The sequence below is a fragment of the Epargyreus clarus genome, unplaced genomic scaffold (assembly GCF_041222505.1).
Source record: "Epargyreus clarus isolate Ecla_fem2 unplaced genomic scaffold, WU_Ecla_fem_2.2 ptg000021l, whole genome shotgun sequence".
In the NCBI taxonomy this organism is placed as follows: Eukaryota; Metazoa; Arthropoda; class Insecta; order Lepidoptera; family Hesperiidae; genus Epargyreus; species Epargyreus clarus.
This window is the reverse complement of record NW_027332228.1, coordinates 5,829,516-5,850,506: the sequence shown is the minus strand read 5'-3', so window position 1 is coordinate 5,850,506 and position 20,991 is coordinate 5,829,516. Positions and strand designations below refer to the sequence as shown.

The window sequence follows — 20,991 nt, the reverse complement described above, 5'->3', positions numbered from 1 at the left end:
AGTTCCGGTTGTGACTGCTATGAAATATTAAACACGTTTTCGTTCTTAAATCATTAGTCATAAATCAGAAAAAATAAATATAAAAATAGACTATAAAAAACACAAAATAAAGTAGGTATGTCAAGTAGTCACTGCGTTTAAAGAACGTAGCTACAAAAAAGTATATGGTGTGGTCACTGGTTAGCAATTCTTTTTGCAGCTTGTTCAAAGCTTCGGGCCCGAAGGGAAGTTCATCGCATAATAAAGTTATGACATGGAATTAAAAAGTCGCCTCAGGCCGCCTCGAAAAAGCGCTAAGCGTAACGTTTAGGACTTAAGCAGTATGAGCGTCGGCGGGTTAAATCGACAGTGTAATAGGTAACCAATTTAGTTCGCTCCGGTGTGGATATTGCTGTAGCTTTTTTCCTTTCAAGCGAGATTCGAGTTTGCTCTACGGAATTAGTTTACGCCGACGTTTGATCCGATATTCCTTTAAAGAAGTTAAGCGATGGTAGCGGATAATTTGTACAGCATTATACAAACAAGTTGGAATGGAACGGTTTTTAGGTGTAATCGAACTTGTTAGTGATTTTTGATTAAGGCCAGTCTGTTAAATTTTGATTACTTAGCCTGAAACTGATAAGTAATTTGTTTTCAATTAGTAAAACAAAGAAAAAGTTGTAACTACTTTAATAAAATTGTTTCAGTTTAGTGAATTGATTAAAGGGAGGCTTTTCATTTTTATTTCGTAAAAACTAATTGACGTCGAGTAAGATCAAAATGTTTTTCTTGTTATTGTAAGTAGTATACTTTGCAATAATATTTTTTACAAAACTACTAGTGTGTACAATAAAAGGAATATTATGACTTCTACATAATTATTATGTACAAAATATACACGAGTAGGTCTGACACTTACATTTCTAGTTTCTCATTTATTTAAGAGTATGTATCGGTGTAATAACCCTATAATGTATATTTTGATCTGCGAAGTTGTGGAAGCATATGTAAATATGTATGTCTTGAAATAGGATAAAATGTTCACACACTGAACAACTATGGTGTTAAGATAAAATATATATTTTGTAACGGATAATCTCCGAGTTTTCTGATAAGTTCTTAAAACACCGCGAAGGCATAAAAAAATTCACCCGATCTTACCTCGGCCCCTATTTTTCACGGGAAGTTTGACAAACGACGAGAATAAAATAATCAGTTGGAGCGATTAACGGGAAAGTGCGACGAAAAATTGCTCAGTTGCGAAAAATTGTCGATTGTAAAAAAATTGTAGCGGAACAAGCGAGGACAACCACCGCCCCAATTATGCAACTTCGCGACAATATCTTGTCAAGCGCGAAAATAATCTCTTGGCTCTTCATTGGAGGACTGACTGAAGCATTTATTACGTCAGTATCATTACGCCTGCTATTATACTTTATAGAAGTAATGGGCGTAATGGTTGTGACCCTGACGATAGATATTTCTTTTGAAATTTTATGCAAGATTATTTTGAAAATTACACACTACATAAAAGTAATTTCTATTACATTAAAAGACATAGCATCCAGTGAGGAACGGACAAACTGATAGAGCGTAGGCTTAGAGACAGGGTTCCATTTTTACTCTTTAGGTTTCGGAATCCAAATGTTTAATAAATAGTCTTTAATCGATAAACCCATAGCAGTAGGTTACGTTGCCGCCTGTCCATTCATAAACTTGTTATCCACATAAAAAAATCGCTGCCAACTACTTTAAAATTTAATACAGAAAAGTAAGTAGGTATCCGACAAGAAATGACTAAGTCACTCTTCACAACACTATTTTCACAATTTGCAGATTCTTTCAAGGTTTTTAGTATATAACAACCAATGGACCACTTCATATGTCGTCAACTACCCTACGTGAAGTACCTAAAGGAGGATCTAATGGTGTTGGAGCATAGTAAACTTATAAAGCACTTCAACTTTTCAGTAAATGTTTAGTAAAACAGGGTTTTTCATAAAACAAAGCACCAAAAGAGTATACGGCCCACCTTATAATAAGTGGTCGATACCTAATAATGAACATCATTATTATTTATTTCGCCTCTTAGAATATATTTATCTTAGGTAAAATTATCAACGAGTAAACTGACTATAAGCTACTTCGGTAGATAGTAGTTTTTCAGACGAAATAATTTTTTTAAAAAAATTGTTTGTCTGATTTAAATTCCAACAGAATACGTTTTTACGTATTAAGATGAATTCTATGAAAAAACCAATTCATTTTTTAAGAGTTAAATATGTAGTTTAACTGTTTTGCGAATTTGTAGTTTTGTATGTTGTATTTTGGACATCGATTATAATCTATTCACGGAAATGCAATCTATCTAGATATCATCAGAATGACCGGGGTTTAAAGTTTCAAATTAAGCATAAATTTTCCAAACTCACAGCTTTCTACACAATTTAAGATAAACTTACATAATACACCTGCACGTAAAGTTTGTAGGTTATCACAAACTTCAATAGTACGCGTTTGGGCTGCACGATATTTACCCAAAATTTTCAAAGTGGACTTAGGAATAGAAATTTGCGAGAACATTTGGGCTGCGGCTTTAATTATTACAATAGCGAACATTGTACGTTGTCACAAAACACACACATTACGAGGAATTATAAATTCAATATTATGTGCCTACATTACTTTGACAAATTTACGCAGGCAGGTTCGTAACCGAAGAAAGTTTTGCGCGAGTGTAAGCGTATTAAAAATTCAAAAACTTGAAGGATATGGCGCAGTTAATATTGAAGGTTGGTGAAGAAAGTGATGTTTTAACATTGGGGCGAAATATGGTGTGTTAACCCCAGAATGTTTAAAATCTTTTTGTTCTATAATTTACAAATTTCATTTCCTAATTTGATAAGCACGGAATACATGTATGCGCGAATAAATAATTACAAATTTCATATTATAATTTGTTAAGTCGGACGCTGTGAAGAGTTTATTAGGTGGCTACTATTGATGGAATCGGAACATAACGTTTGGATCGGTAATATCGACACTATTCACTTTTCAAACAATATAGTTTGTTTCTGAAAAAAAATATTTTTCATTTTGATTATCCTTACTTTGAAAGCTCATTTTACTTTCGTAATGTACGCATATAAATAAAAAGTACCTATCTGGGATCCGTAGCAAGATTAGTATAGGTTAGAGTTCATCTCAGTTCATATCTATCACTGGTGAGAGTATACAGCACGAACTGTATTTAAATAAAAGTAAAGTTTTAATAAAGTGTTTCTAAACCAACACACAACGGGTGAGTCTCCGGGCGCTACTTTTACAGAGCTGTCTGCGAGTATATTTCGTATAAAGCGCCAGTATATTTCACTTGTATGTAAACTAGGTAGACGAATATTTTCTATTGCATACATATGTTTGAAATTTCAGTCTTCAATTTAAATATGAGATATAACTGATTTCCATACAAAAACCACTATAGTTTATTTATTGTAGGTATGCAATATGTCTTATATTTACGTCTTAAATGAAGCTTGCTTTGTCTTTGGTCATTAATTCGATCTTCATAAATACGAAATTTATTAAAACTACTTTAAGAGCTCTAGAAATCCTATTAAAAGTAGTTTTGTTAAAGGTAGAGACATTAATAATGACGTCACATTTTGTAAAACAAAAGTTAAAATAATGTAAGAGCGCCGCAACAAATCCTGTAGAGCACTTAATCACTGAAGGATTACTGTCTTTGGTGTCAAAGCGATTCCACCGAGAAACTATCGTACGTAAATTAACTATGTAACTGTGAAATGTAAGAAGTGCGTTATAAATCGACGAAACAAGCAATTTGATGCAGTTTTTCAATTCCAACTGTCAAACCCTAAAGGGCATGGATGGTCTATTAGATGTCTGACTATTAATTCAGATCTAGAAGGATTATATTGTAAATTGAATTTATATGCAACACGAGAATAAGTACATTAGATTGGAATTGTTAATGCTGGTTTTTATTTTTTGATATCATTCAATTTAACAAAATTATATATGAAAATGATATTTACTGGAAAATCACAGCCTAAAATTTATTATATCGTTGTAAAATGTTAGTTCACCTCCATTGTCACATAGCACAATTCAGGTTTCAAAAGAATTCCACTTTGTAAAAACGAGTGAAGTGCGTGTTTAGCACGCAGATAGAGTTCAATACACTATCTAAAATAAAATGAGATTTTCGTGATGTTCGAAGTTTACTTAGAACATATACTTGCATAGAATACTTGCATTATTTTTTAGGTTGCAATCTGAGTAGTGTTCGAAATATAATTCGAGAATAAAGATTTTATATTATTATATTTACAACGCATGCAGTTCATGCAAATCACGCTAAAACATTTAAGTTTCAGTTAACAAAGGTAATTAAATTAGGATTAATTAATTCTTATAACTTGATAGTTGATACAGTTTCAAAATAAATCGACTAAGCTTGATGTACTGAAAAATGAAGTACGTCAAGTGGTTCAATTTTTCTATTTGTGGAACGGAACCCTAAAAATAAAAATGTTTCTACTCCCGTAAATTTTATCTGTGGGTCGTTTAAGCAATGTCCACGAAACACGGAAGTGGATACAAATTGTGCGTGGACGTTCCCCGCACGCAATCCCCCAATTAAATGGCGCGCGGTGTTAAAAATTAATTCGCGGGATACACATCTATTACATAATAACTCTTTTAATGAGCAAACACAGTATATTCCCCATTAAGCCACGAAATCGACGTAAACAATGGGGAAAGGAAATTGCGGTTTCACACATAATGATGTTTTGAGTTATTACTATAACTGCGGTATTACTAACGGATTACACCTGTAGTACAATGGAATATACTGGTTTACCTTACTTTTGAAGTCTATGTTATCTAAACTTATTACTTTTTATGTACTCTCATAAAATGGCTATGAAATGAAAGAGTTTTCTAAAAGGAATGACGTTACTAAAAGATTGTTTTAAAAACTTTTTATATAAATCTATTTGCACTCATGACACACAGAAAATAGAGAATTGTAGTAATGTAGTACTAATGTTTTACAAAAACTTATTTTATGCGTACAACACTTCTTACAAGTTGCAATAATGCAAAGACATGAAAAAAAAACTTCCCACTTATTGAACTACTATCATGTAACGAAAACTTTCATTGTTTTTCCAAGTCAGTTAAAAAGAGCTATCGCCATCAATTGTCACCTGTAGGCAATAAGCGAGAACTACACAAACTTGGCCATTGGGATGGGCCTTTATTAGAAAACTTTTATCCGTTATAAGGAGTATGGAAAAACAAAGTTGTCGTACGTGGCGTAAATAAGACATAACGATCGGCGAACAATAGACTATCTAGCGATAGGGATCGTCTGCCAGCAACTTTGTCGCCATTATCGCCAATATCGCGACAACTGTCTAAGACAACGTTTAATTAAGCACATTTAACTACTGTTCTTTTAATTTAGAACATTTGCTACAGATATGACGTTAATGTAACAATGATATAAAAGCTTTGCTTCATATTTCTGATGCTACAGTAACGATTAATTGGCTCAGTGGCATACATACCTGCTGAACACATGCTATGTTAGATCTCAGTTAAAGTGGATATGTATTGTGTATTTGCTACAGCACGTCACATAACATTTAAAAACAATGAATAAACTATATTTCATCATATCGTAATAAGTACCTTCTAACCAAAGTTCTTTATACAATTTTAGGATGTTTGTATAAAATAATTTACCTTTATATTTAGATAAACATACATATACTATCCATAATTTTAAAATGTATAGTGTTAAATTAGATCATTTGTATTTTATATGTAGATATTATAATTAAATAGAATCTTGCAAACTTTTTGTCATTAAATGACCACGGAAATAATAACATAACGACAAAGGGTCGCAATTATTAATATTTAACGCGTCAAACATGTAACAAGTCCTAAATAAACCAACAATTTAATATGTCCATGTTCGCTGTAAATAACTAATAATTCGCAAGCTCACACAATAGAGGCGCAACATAGTTTAGTTTGCGTGGTTTCCGACAGAATGTTTCAAAGTCTGGGTAGTAGTAGCTTAGTTTCACATTTTCAACAACTTTTAAGCATTGTAACACACTCTGTTTCGAGTTAATTTACGACTACAATTCCACTTATGACGAGCACCTATTCAATACGTAACTATTGTTTGGTTTCCCTTGTTCGAAATATTAAACCATTATGAAAACGAATATTGAAACTTTGTCTAAATGTTACACAATGAATAAATTTCTAGCGCTGTTTAAAATTTCATGTGCTTGAAATACTTTTATCCGTTTTGGTTACTTACGGTGATTATGTTGTATATAATTCGAAAAATCATATTATGGGAATTATAAAAAAATATTGGACATAGGTACTTGGTCCTAAACGCTGTACAACCTACCAGGACCATTCCACATTTGTTCGACTTATATTAACTATCAATTTATTTATAATCGCTTTATAAAGGTGTATTCCAAGCTGACTCCTGTTCTTGTTGTTAAAATTTTAGCGCTTATGATCGATTTTATGTGTGACTTGTACTTGTGCATGTGCATGTCTTTTTGATCTACGAGAGAAATCGTAGTGCAGAAGATTTATTTGTTAAACCCGAAAATATTTGGGATATCCAAACTCAAACCACGCGCGGAGATGCAAGCGTTTACAAACCGCGTGAGAAGCTTCTACTATATATATATGATGTGTAGTATCGTCTGAGGCGCCTCTCGGTTGAAGCATAAAATGGAAAGATAATGTAAGGGGCGCTATTAACCGCTGCACGTCGGTTATTGCGGCGCCGGTTGCGATGGTTAAATTACACGAGATAGTGATACTTAATTGACGTCCCACCGTACTTATATTTGGCCGCTCTTGTTTAACTAATCTTATATTCCACCGCTAGTTCGAGGATACATCTTTAGTTTATGTACAATTATGAGACGGGGTTTAATGATGATAGACGGGCCTTTAATAACCGTTGTCTTATGTCTTAGGTAAGGTCAACGGGCTATTTGTGGCAAAAAAGATATACTTAGTCAATGGTCATATACAACATCACCGTAATCGTCAATGCATCGCCGGCGTTGGAAAATACATTTTTTTGCAGGGTTTGAAGAACCCCAAGAACAATCTTAAGAATTATACATCATCATTATAACAAGGTAACGTCGTTATCAATATAGCAACGTATTAAAATATATATGACCTAATTGACGAGTATACCTGGACATATCCAGGTTAATAAACCATAGTTTCACAAAATAAATTTCAATTAATTTATAATTGTGGCGGCGAAAGTGCTACAGCGTTCCATCCATTCCATCCGTTCCATCATACAAACATTTCAAGAAACGTTTGAAAGATGAAATCGCCTATTTCGGTATTATTTAAAATAGAATGTCGTTTGTCCAATGTAATACAAATGCAAAAAAATGTTGGAATGTAAATGTAGAGCAGTTAAAACTTATTTCGGCCGATATATGAAAACAGTAGCCCGAGAACATTCAACAATATCACAAAGCGTAGAAAAGAGCCAATAACAAACGATCAGCATGGAGTTGGCACAAAACAATGGCCACTGCAGCGAGCGGCGTAGCTTCCGTAGAACAGCTACGCCGTAGCGGAGTACTACTAATGAGGCTCCCGATATTGTGGCGCTCACCCGCCGACCGAGAACGCTCCAGCGACCTCTATAAATTGGTTTCATGCATATTTATTTATTCAAATATTATGTATGAATTGAAATCTCGTCCGCGACTACTGAAATATGGCTCGAAATTGAATCAACGGGGTAAATTAGGTTGACACACGCCGTAATGGTGTTACCAAAATAAACCCCATATATAAGAAACAAGTTAGCCAACCGCTCTTCGGGTATTATTCAAGTATTCTTCATAAAGTTTCTTTTACGAACTCTTGTAACAACATTTTTTTTCATATTTTGCTCTCTTGACGTTTGGGGAAATTGGCATTTAATGAGTAAACTTATGCATTGGAGCGTGCACTTACCTACCTTGTTTTTGTGATGATGCTTTCATGTTTTTGAAAATCATGTTGTTAAAAGTTACAGCGAAATAGATACTTGATAAGTTTACAATGGAAATGTTAACGATTAAACTAAATATAACTGCAGGGTACTTAACAGTTTTTATCGATCTTTTACATTCCACACCATTCTTAATACCGTTTTTAACAGAACTATAGTATCAACTTGCTTTTAAAAGTAAATTCGTACACAAAAATATGATGAAAATCACTGTTTAACTTCTGTAATTTAAAAAACTAAACATATTATTTTTGAACAAGTTTAGAAATCCTTAAAGTCTAGAGTAAAATATAGATGATTTATTATTTTCGTCTATACTCGGCCTCTTGATTGAGGGGTCCGAGGTTCAAATCCCAGGCACGCACCTCCGAGTTTTCAAAAATTATGTGCGTATTAGAAATTAATTATCACTTGCTAAACGGTGAAGGAAAACATCGTGAGGAAACCTGCACACCTGAGAGATTTATAAAAAAAATCCCAAAGGTATGTGAAGTCTACCAATACGCACTTGGCCAACGCGGTGGATTATGGCCTAATCCTTCTCATTATGAGAGGAGACCCGTGCCCAGCAGTGGGACGTTAATGGGTTGATGATGATGATGATTATTTTCGTCATCACGCGAGTAATTAGGTATGGACTATTTGGTAAGTGGTTTGTCAATGTGTTCTATTTTGGTTACGAATAACCTATTTCAGCATGTTATTATATAACTCATTACCGCTAAGTGTTTGTTAATTTTTATCTCCATTAAAGTAAGCGTCATCTAGTTATTTTGTGTACTCAATATAGCTCAACCCAAATACGTTTTCAGGAAACTCCGCAGCGATATAATATTTTAGCTTTAAAAACAATATGAAAAAATCAAAATAAACAAACATCAAACCGGTCAAGATTAAAAGTAATTTAACATGAAAATAATTAGCAGTCGAAACATTCGATTGACGTAGACAATACTTGACTCAGAGGGCTACTCCAGGAAGAATAACGGGAGGAACAATCGCGTTTCACAAATAACGAAATAAATGAAGCGTACGCCTCAAAGCTGGGAACTAATTAAACTCACGAATCGATATCTACTTATAAATTAAGACGGTTTAACTCTCAAAGGTAATTGGGCGAAAGTTTATCTCAAATATTGGTACTGGTGTGACGTCAGTGACGAGGATGAACGCTTTGGTAATAGAGTCCGTTTATACGAAAGCTACGCAATGATGTAATTTCAAAAATGATAATTTTTATAATAAGTAATATCACTGATAAACGATCTTAAAGTCACCACATAATTATCTTACAAGCAATTTAAGCATTGACAGAGTCACTACTTAGTATATTAATCACCCTTACATGGAGGCTGTTAGAACCAGAGTAGCCTAACTACAAAAAAATTGATTTACAATATAGACAAATGTAAAAGCAACATTTTTAAATTACGAAAATACAGATAGGTCAAAATTCATTTAAATGCAGTTAGGCCACTGTGGTTCCAGCAGCCACCAGTTCTAGTGGTTAATATATATTAATAGCTAATTAGAAGTCAATGTCTACCGCCAACTGAAATCTTTAAGTAACTCAAACAAAAGGGTAGAATTACTACTGGTGGTCGGATGCCGAACCTCCGTTCTACTTAAGTCATAGACTTAGATTTTTTTCGCTACGAATTTAAGTATTAAATGCGTAATTAGCAGATGCTCCAATGCTGAATACAATACTTTTAAACTTCTTGGTTTTTATAGCGGTGATGTCGCCAGTGTTAAACATAGAGTTGTATAAACTTCTAGTATTACTTTCATAGCGACCCATTCCTAATGTATCTACGAGTACCAAACTTACTCGCACGCAAAATTATATTTTATTTCACTAATATATCCTTCTGAGAAGATTGCAAACCAGAAATATAAGCATAAAAAGTTAATGACGGTGTGTCTAAATCAGTCGTCGTGTTTTATTTTGCTCCAGATATTCATAATCAGTTTCTTTAGACGCTTTTTGGCACAAAAATCATAAACATACATCACTTTTAGAACACCTTCCTTTCTTGTATGATACACATGCTTGTATCCTACATGACTTGCACTATGTATAGTTTTAAATATCACACATATATTTAAGTTTTGATGATACTGCCTTTAAAATGTACGTTTTCGTTTTTACCATTATTTAATAACTTTTTGTAAACTCTCAACACGCGACCTGTATAAATATTATTCCTTCGGAGTCTTCTTTGAAATGAGCTGAACCAATCTGTAGGCGCCTTAAGACTGAAGTTTCGACTCGACAAAGTTACCTTATATTCTTCGCTTACTTTATATTATTTAGCTTTGATATATTCGCAATTTAAGTTGTCTGGAACTCGGCGAGGAGGCGCTCGGATTAAATTATATATTTTTTACGAAAGCAAACGACTTAAGACAGTAAACAGAAAGCGCTGAAGACTGAAACAAAATGGGATATGTCTTCGTGGAATAAGGTATATCGGGACATGTTTATTTATTTAGAAGTTTTTGTTTCATATGTTGGAACTGTACACATATAAACAAAATAACATTTATAAATTACTTTTATTGAATTAATTTCGTGATAAATTTATTATATAAAGTTTATTTTATTATTCAATATGTAACTAAATCTTGCTACTAAATAGGATGATATTTAATTGTCCTTGACATACATAAATCTATGTATTTTCAGAATGTTAGGTAATTTATGAACGAATACGAAAAATTACATCGGAATCCGTCGATAAATCCGTCGTTTCTTTACTTATATATATTTTAATATTTAGAATAATTCTTTAACGAGATCTGGCATCTCAAAGGATGTCGTATTCTACTATACAACTTTGACATTACATCCATTGAAGGCAATATAGGTCAAATAATAACACTGGTCAACAAAAAAAATATTTTTTTTGTCACACGAAAAGTTATAACAAATTTTGAATATACTAGGGCCTACAAACAATAATACATCAAGGAAAAAAAATTGACACGTGATGTATCCATGTGATATGGTAACATATATTAATATCTTTTTAGGTATATATAGAAAAAAATGCTACACTTAAAGAAGTAATTATTAAATGTACAATTTATAAACGTTATTTTCGAGAATATTTAGCATCTGGTTGGTCTCTTTTAAGATTCCAACAATAATCTTCTTGCATTCGTGGACTACATTTCCCTTGGTAGCGCTTCTCCATTGAAGATATGTCTTGATGAAACCTGTCGCCTTGTTCATCATTCATAGCATCCCAATTTGTGGGAAAGAAATCCAAACTAAAGTGCAGCATATGTATTTTAAAAGACATGTTACACCCCAAAGCAATGTAAAATGTAAATTAGTGAAATACTGTAGTTATACAGTTGCCGAAATGAAGTTTATTTTATAAAAACGCGTTTGAGGTTAGTAGGCATGGCGATTTGGTCGATTAATCGAAGAATTGATATTTTGGCCCAAAACAATCTATTATTTCTATCTCCAGTAATGGATCGATTCAGTGAATCGATCTTTCATCCTATAAAATCGAAAGTAGATCTTTTCGATGTTGGTTTTGGTGTTACAGACATTTTTTTGCAGATGCATACGTATTTCAGTGCTTGTTTGGTCCTGATGAACTTTTTTTTGCTATCTTCGTCCTTTTATGCCGAAAAGATCGAAGATCGATTTCGTACAGTCGATTCTTTGGGCCTCGTTTTTTGGGAATCGATTGGGGATCGATTATTACACTTCGATTCGAATCGATATTTTTCGGAAATAAATCGCCATTCCTAGAGGCTAGAAATGTATCTATAGGTGTCGCAAAAAAACTGGACGTGATTGGAGGGAAATAATATTTGATTTTTAATGAACGATTGCCAACATAAAAAAAAATCACTACTGACTTCGTGTGACAAAAACAGTGTTGACCAGTGTAATTATTGTGAAAGAAAAATAAATTGTGGCTGTGATAAACAGAAACAGATTTGTATTTGTAATTTAAGACTTGAAAATCTATCGATTTCTATTTTGTGTCTATGAAAAATAAGTATCTATATGTAAATAAGTATTTTATATAAATCCTTTTTTATTAACCGTCTTGATAACCACGAATACATGTGTAATAATTGTTATGTCATGATTTATATTAAATATGTCTATATTCAGTTACTTATTAGTTAGTTAAATCATTAAACATGTATATAAAATAGGTTTAAATTTTTATGGAATTGTAGACATACAGTCTACAATTCCATTAATTTTGCAGCAGTAAGCTATATAATTATATTAACTTTTGTTTTTATTATAAATTTATGTTTCTTATATAAACATTTGTTAAGTACAGCAAGCGTTCCCTTAATGAGGTGATTTAAAAGTAGATAAAACATAGTCAATACGTTAATGTTGAGAAACAATGTTTAAATTAATTCGTAGGAATAAAAATAAAACGTACCTTTATTCCAATGTGGATGGGGAAGTCTGATGCCAGAGCCGGTTGGGGATGAAGAGCCGGCAGGAGCGGCAGTGGTAGAGGACAGGACATCATAGCTGCTCCAACCTGTGAACAAAAAAAGTTTTTCTCATCAATAATAGAAATATATTTTTTTTTGCTTTGAAACGAACAAAATATATATTTATAAGGAAGTACTATTATTTCTACACATGTAATCCTTTAACGTAGCTGGGATTCAATATCGCGATTTATTCCGATGTTTTTACATGAACACATCTGTTTCTTTTTTTGTGGGAAGACTACACACATTCATTCGCTTATTGGCAAACGAACCACGGAAACATATAAAAGTAAAATCCACTGAAAAAACTAAAAAATACAAATATAAACCATCGACAGCCGGAAAAGTAAAACATGGTAACATAATACGCGGTGGAAATGGAAAATAAAAATCTTCCAATCTGCACAGAAGTACAGAGTAACTGAATTGCAAACATAACATCGTAATCTGGATGTTCAGGGCCGGTTTTTCTTCTTCATTTGCAATATCTGTGTGGATAGAAGAACTTCCATTTGTGTGTTTATATGTACCGGTTTTATTTTTGTTATAGACAAAAGGATATTATGTAGTTTACTTGATGTGTTAACGAAGCTAGTAAACATTTATAAGTAACTCAAAATGGAGTGATATATTTTGACCAATTGTTACAATTGCATACAAAGTATAAACGTAGTAGAACTAAAACATTGGGAAAAAGTAGATATTTTGTACATTTATTAAGTTATAAGCGGGTATATGACATAATCTCATAAGTATTGTGGCATTTAGGTACTACGGAGAGATCCAGATTTATGTTCAGTATATCGTATAAAATGTATCACAGAGGGACTCAAGCTTTGTACCGTATTTTTAATCGACTTCAAAAAGCAGGAGGTTCTATGTTCGGCTGTATGTTTTTTAATCCTGTTGAAATGGGTGGCAATGATTAAGACGTTATTTGTATTGAATGTATGAATGCTCCCGGTTAAGATCATTGTCAGCCGTAAGGAATTTCAGTGACTCCAAATAAGACGAGAGCCCTACTTGATGTTGCTCACATATTCGCTGCGTGTAGGATTCAGGTGAAACGTGAGTTTTCCTGTTCTTATAACCCCAACGGGGCACCACAGGGCTGCCACATGCAAACAATAAATGTAGGGTTGTATACTCAAGTAGCCACTTTGATATAAAGCCAATTGTTTCTCCTAACCGGCATAAATACGCCACGGTTACCGGGCAACGCCGCGTGACTCAGCCGGCACAGCATCGGGCCCATATATTATTCATAACGTTTTCAGCGAAGCGGCCCACACGGAATATTAGAGAGTCGACCCGCCCGGTTCATCCGGCCTTTTCAAATTCATCGCTAACTAAATTGTTTTCGACGTTTCAATGCCACATTATGTAGGTATTTTTTTTTATTATTAGTAACTTAACTTATAGTAAAATGAATATTTTGCTTGTTAGCTGTAAATCGTTCAATTAAATTAAATCAATGAATCGAATGAAGACGGATTATAGCTAAACAAAGTATAAATAATTTTATCACTATATTCCAGAGGTATTTACTTTTTATATAGTTATATTCTAACGGCAACTATATTTCAACAGCTTTTAAGAGGTAAAGCAGTCAATTACATCAGGTGTAAGGATTGATACGGATTTGTAATAGCCGTCAAGCATGATTATTGTCTTATATAGAATTGTTTACAACTGTCCATTAACTGCTTTTATCACGCAAAATAAAATAAAAACAGTAAATGGAACTCACCTACGTTTTAAAATAAAAAGAGACTTCTTACTAAAGTAAAGCTTTACCACTTGCAGAAACAGTTGCCAGTCAGTGCGCTTTTAAACTTGACGTCTTAAACTGTTGAAGTACTTGCTACAACCCGAGAACTCAGTAATATACACAGGTACTTCGCGTCGTAGTTTCACGACAAATATGAAGACATATTATATTTATTAACAATTCTATGCATTGTTATAAAATTATGGTTAAAATATTTGACATAATTGAAGTAGTCAGAAATTTATGGACCCATACTGAAGTTGGTTATGATACAAGGAAGGCTATCTCGCCAGACCTTTTCAACTACAACGCTTATAAGAATCCATCTACAATTTCATACTTATTTTATTTCTATAAACGGCGTTCAAAATACCAGAAGAAACTTTTGCGTTTAATTATAACATAATTGAAAGGAGGGCGCTAAACATTTTAATTCGCAGGTAATTATGGGTATCATAACGATATAAATAATATTTCTCCTAAATCAGAAAGGATACGAAGTTTTAATCGAAACGTCGACGGGTTCCGTCGTTCACACGCTCCCAAAGGGTCTTCCTGGCGAAATAATTTAATTAAAGTATACACATACGAGTGTACTAATTGAATGATACAAAACAAATTGAGAGTGTTGATGTAACTAATTCAATATTGCTTTAGTTGTTTGCCCGGAAAGTTTTAAGTGGTATTAAACGCACCCGATAAATATTATTACGCTTTATATTTAACGTAACGTTGATCGAATTACTGGAAGATTGTCTTTTGATTAAGTTTCCACGAAAAGCGTGCCGCACGTCATTCCACATATGTGAAAAAATGTGTTAACGTTTGCAACTCAATATAATGTACAAATGTCTGTTGAATAATACTATATTTTTAACAATAATTATGTAAATGAAACAAAATGCAAGTAGAGACCACCAGGGGTTTCATATCCATTTCTTCTTTTTAAAATATTTTGGAAGAATAACAAAGATTGTTTTCACAAATACTCGTATTTGCCATATTATTATTCTTGTCTGGAGCATAAAGTAATTATTCATTATAGGTACTACACTCAGTACATAATGTGTAATGGAGCACTTTAGTAATAACATAAAAGAACATGAGTCGCAAATTCTAAAGTGTATTCTAGGTTAAAAGTTCTATTGTACATGTACTCGTAGGTAAAATAGATTATGAAAATTTAATGAAATATCTTACCATCATTATATTCTATTATCCATACACGCATATTGTAAACTGTCTATATTTTCCATTTTTACGTTCGAGATATTTTCGTAATATGATGAAATTATTTCAGTAAGGCTGTTTGTCCACCGCCACCGTTACCGAGCCGATACCGCGAACGAGATTATTTCGGGCCGATTTTAATATGACGGGATGGCGACAGTTTGTCCACCGCGACCGATATCGGCGGTTTATTTTGTTCTAGCTGTCACGCGTGTGACGGCAGTCTATGGACAAATTCCAACGTGTATTATAATGCCAGCACATCGGCCCGTCAAAATCTCGGTGCCGATCTAGCGGTCACGCCGATCTACTCGAAATATCGGCGTCCGGGAAGACGGTGATCAGGTGACGGACGTGCGGTGGACACGCGGCTATAGTACCTAAATGTAAGTATGCTACTTCGGCACCGTCATTAATTATGGGTATCGGCTCGGTGACGGTTGCGGTGGACAAACGGCTTAAGTGTCCATTTTTTTAATGTATAATCAAAATAAGTTCCATCGGTGACAAAATTACCTAATACTGATAGAGAATTTTTAGTTTTCCATTCTAAAATCATTAGCTTAAATAAATAAATACAGCGTGTTCAAAATTCGCTGAATAGATTTTTTAAAAGATTTGAAAATACGAAACACCAAAAACAATTTTACCCGTTAAAGCTTTAAAAGCATATAGGAACAAAAGTAACAGAACTGTCCATTAAAAAATATAACAAAGAGCCAATGTGAAACATGTTTCGATCATAGCAATTTCCATTCCGTTAAAAGAATTTTTAACCCGTAGTGAAATGTGTTGATTGAAACTGAACAAATTTATTAATACAAGGAAATAATCCGCGTCTCTCATTTTTACATTTTTGAAATAACTTTTTTGTATGAGTAATAAAAATTATTATATTAAAAAAAGTTGGTATGTCCGTTTTAATAATACCATTACTGTTCGTCCTGCATTTATATAAATATAATCCTTTATATCCCATCATCTATATGAGTATTCTATATGGGCCCTTCACAGATCTAAATCTGAAAATATGCATACAAGGGTATCAGCGCCATTCTTGCCAGCCCAGGAGAGGTCTAACTTTACTCCTAATACAAAAACAAAGAAAATAAGTTAATATAAAAATATTAGCTGGAATGACGTGTTCTATTTATACTCTGAAATATCTAAGTCAGTATAAAACTGATGATATTATAGTGTGATAAAAATTATGTCTCAAATAGCGGTTTGTGGCGAGATAGTTGAGTAACACCATGAATAATATTAATTGTGTACATTAATGTAATTAATGGAGTTAGGTAACTGGCGTAATATCAAAACTTCGTCGGTTCACGCATAGTTGAGGCTGTGCGGTTCAGCTGAAAGACTGATGATAGCTAAGTAGTCGATTATTATTGGTCAGTTCCAAGTAAAGATAGTACTATTTACGTGTAATTGTATATTATATTAATAAAAAAACATGTGTGACTTTTCAAAAAAACGAAATAGAACGAAATGAAATAAGAATATTGAAACGGACGTCATGGCGGAGCGGATACCATAGCCATACCCTTTGACACGCTTATGATTTCAGGTTCGATTCTTGCGCCGTTGTGATTTAAATTATGAATTTAAATTTATTTACTGGCAGGATTGCTATTTTTGTACATGTCGTTTATATAATGGTAGAAACTTAGTTTAAGTCCCATGTGTAGAAAGCGACAAAACTAAATTTCATAGTTATAATAAATAAATAATAACGCTATTATTATTTATTTATTTATCGCTAACTATATCTCCAGGACCACAAATTATACAACTCTACGATCCAAGTTAATACCAAGGTAAAAAAATCTTTAATGAATCATAAAATACTAGAACAGTGTTGTATCGACTGACCGAAGACGAATAGCGAAAGATTTCTGACAGCGAGAAATGAAATAAGTACTTTTTTAATAAACGGCCCTTCTTAAATAATTAATTAACCGAAGAACGATTGGCTTTCTATAATTTTGACGGTTTCAATTATTTTATCCACAGACAAGGTATTGCGTAGAAATGACAAGTTAGCAAAATCCGCATGCCCTCTATTAGGCCACTTAAACATATCGAGTTAAATACCATTTAGAATTTATTTAACTCATCTTTTAACGGCCAAGGAAAACATTCGAGACGAAACCTGTACACTTAAGTGTCGTCGATAATATTATAAAAGGTGTATGAAGTCAATCAGCCTGCGTAGAGGATATATAGGGAGGATATAGGGTTCAAGCTTGTGATATTTTATTGTTTACAATATAATTTTAGAGTTAACGTTTTTATTTATAAGATACTTATGTACTTATGTATGTATTTGTTTATATATTTTGATATATATCTGAAGTATATGTATTTATTTATGTATTTATAATAAATCACATAATTAATTTCATGTATATATAATTAACACCTGCCTCCATTTTCTCCATTCACCAAGGGTTGACTGGCAGAGAATGCCATCAGGCTTAAGTTTTGCCCTATTGTATCTGTTATTTTTATAGAGGTGCAATAAATAAATAAATAAATAAATAAATAAATACTTCCAGTCTCTTACTTGATACTTTTTTCAATCGCTTAAGTAGAGTTCAGAATAAAATAAATATATAAGGCGTCCATGGGTATAATAATGAATTTGTATGAGAACAATCCCTTGTAAGTATGACCTCTGGGCACGTATGCTACTTTTATGTAGATTAGGGGAGTAAAAAAATAGGTAAATGTTAGGTAATATTGTCGCATTCTGATATTTACAAGCGAATTTGTCAATATCCATTTTTATTCAATGCATTAGACACATCTACATGTATTTATTCTATAGTTGATTGCTATTTCCAAAGCTGAATAGGCCGAAATTCATTAATTAACTATTGATTTAATTAAATCGTTCCGGGCTCGCAACATTTGCGAGTTTTTTTGTAACACAAAGTTACTCCGAAAACTTTGTCCGTTCTTAACTAATTAAACGAGTTTACTAATAATATAGGACACGTCTTCTTTTCAATATTAAGATATCGAAAGTTTTAAAAAATGTAGGTCGTTTATTCTTTATCGATGGCAATATAATTTTATACAATTTTTGCTATCAGTTTACTTTTTTCTGAAACGTTAATCGGAGTAATTTAATCGACGCTTTTTTATATGAAATTATTATGCCTTGAGATAAGAGTGGCGATAGATTGTTGTTGCGAAATGTGTGCCTTTTTACGTCCACGTCCACGAAAGAAGATAAAAAATTTAGAGCCTTTATTGTTTAAAGGTTAAGTCACAAATACTTAAAATTGAAACAAGGATCTCATGTTTCACCGTCTGACCCTACTTAGTTCATAGTTACTTAGTTCTGAAAACCCCGTTCTAAGTTTGCAATAAACTTGCAGTGGAGAAGGATTCAAGTGGGAAGCCAATGCTTCTGTTTGTTGTCTTAATAACTTTCGCCAATTAGTCAGTGGAATTAGTGTCTATTCTGAATCATCTATATATTTTAACTCAATTTACAGATAAGCGAGTCTGCGTTATTGATTTTAATAATAAAGAATAACATTTTTATAAAATTTCATAACTGGTTGTATGATTTTGCACATTATGGGTGGTTATAAACACATACGGTATATATGGTAAGGTAAGTTAAAGTCATAACCGTGTGTTTCAAGTATGTATTTTTTTAAAACGTCTCGATCAAAAAGCGAGTAATATATATGAGTATTTTCTAACATAACTTCTATTTAGATGTATTACATGCTTGTTTAAAGCTTTTATTATTTATATAAAAGTATCATAGTGTTCGTTAAAGCAAAATGTCGAGCCTTATGTACTCGTAAGCTAAGAGTTTGTGTGAAAAATGAAATCAAAGTTAGTAGCACTTAGTTCTCGATAAAATTGCATTTAGTTGCCGCAAACAGTACGAAGACGTTACGAACGAAATACGCAGAAAAAAAAATAAGAAATATTATATTCTCTTATAAAAACTTCTAATACAATTGAATTTTTTATCAAAAGTTGAAATAAGTTTCTGATACAATATATTACGTATTAAATAAAATAGGTACGTAAATAATGGTCATCCTTAAACAATTATTGTCAACATATATATGGTTCCTTACGGCTCTAGTACAAATTTGTGGACATAACACACCTTTAAGTATATTATTAAAAACCATATACGAGCAATGTGAACAAAATAAACGCTTTCTACACTCATATCCCCACACTAGGTTTCCCTGTGTCGTGGTTGCCATGGAAACACACATAGACAAATGCACAAACACCCAGGCCCAGAAACAAATCTAAATTTCTCATTTAGATATCTGGCCGGGGATCGAACCAGGGATCCTTTGCGCGTCAGACCGGTATGATGACCGCTCCGCCACGCGGGTCGTAAAATCATATGTGTATTCGTTATTACCTAACCCGAAATTTATGTTCTGCTACGGCTCTTACTTCATTTAAAAGTATCTTAAATGCAATTTGAAATAAGCAATTCCAAACACGAAAAAAATCGCAGCCAAACATTTTCGCCTTCACCTAATTAAGGCGATTGAAATATTTCATAACGAAGTGAAAAACGCATTAAAAGTTTATCGGCTCGCCGTCCTGAGGCGGGAAGCGAAACAATACAAAATATTGTATTAAGGAATTTCTTTTTGTTGTCACAACACCGCAAATGAAATTAGACCTGCCTCCTCGCGGGATTGGGATTGAAAAATTACTTTCTGAATGAAAGAGTTGGGTAATACGGATCGTGGGTGAGATTCACTTTTTCAACTAAATTAAAGAACAACGGACCGGAACAAATAACAACATGTAACTTGTCATGAGCAATATTTCAAAAAATACTGTGTTTTGAAGGTACCAGAGCTATGCTTTAATTACGATATGCATGTACGAAATAGACCAACACATACGTTTTTGTCAAATGAAAACAGTGATCGTACTGCTGTATTTCGGTAGAATGTGACAAGAGAGGGTTTCAAAATAGTCTTTTAATAGCGACACATCTGTGACTATGGCTAACGTTACCTACGAATATTATTATTATTCTCGTACTATTCAGATCAAACGTATATTTTGACTATTTGTTGTGCCATAAAATATAATTATTATTATAGTTATGCCTTTATATTATAACATACTTTTTTATACAAACACTCAGGTACACGACAAACATGACCATTTTATCTTTTGTATTCCAAGCGTAGAAAATGGTTTCTTGATGATTTCGAGTCTCTATAAGTATAACCCAATTTTGTGGTAGCTTCCTTCGTCATACATTAATTTAAAAAGTTATATTGCGGTCTCGAAAGTATTTGCAATTGCTTAAATTATTCATTTCTGTATGTGACGGGTGTTGGGCATGGCATTGGCAATATCACAGTACTGATACTTCATGAAGTTAATGTTT

At 33.0% G+C, this 20,991-nt stretch overlaps 1 protein-coding gene across 5 annotated transcripts in view; it reads right to left on the bottom strand.

The window, feature by feature from the left end:
* Positions 1-20,991, bottom strand: part of heph (polypyrimidine tract-binding protein 1 heph) — a 534,307-nt gene that overhangs the window by 264,346 nt on the left and 248,970 nt on the right. For all 5 annotated transcript variants that reach the window (XM_073084198.1, XM_073084200.1, XM_073084201.1 and 2 more), the window contains one exon: positions 12,517-12,621. In XM_073084198.1, coding sequence (XP_072940299.1) covers positions 12,517-12,621 — 105 coding nt within the window. Of the gene's footprint in view, positions 1-12,516; positions 12,622-20,991 lie in introns of those variants that run through there.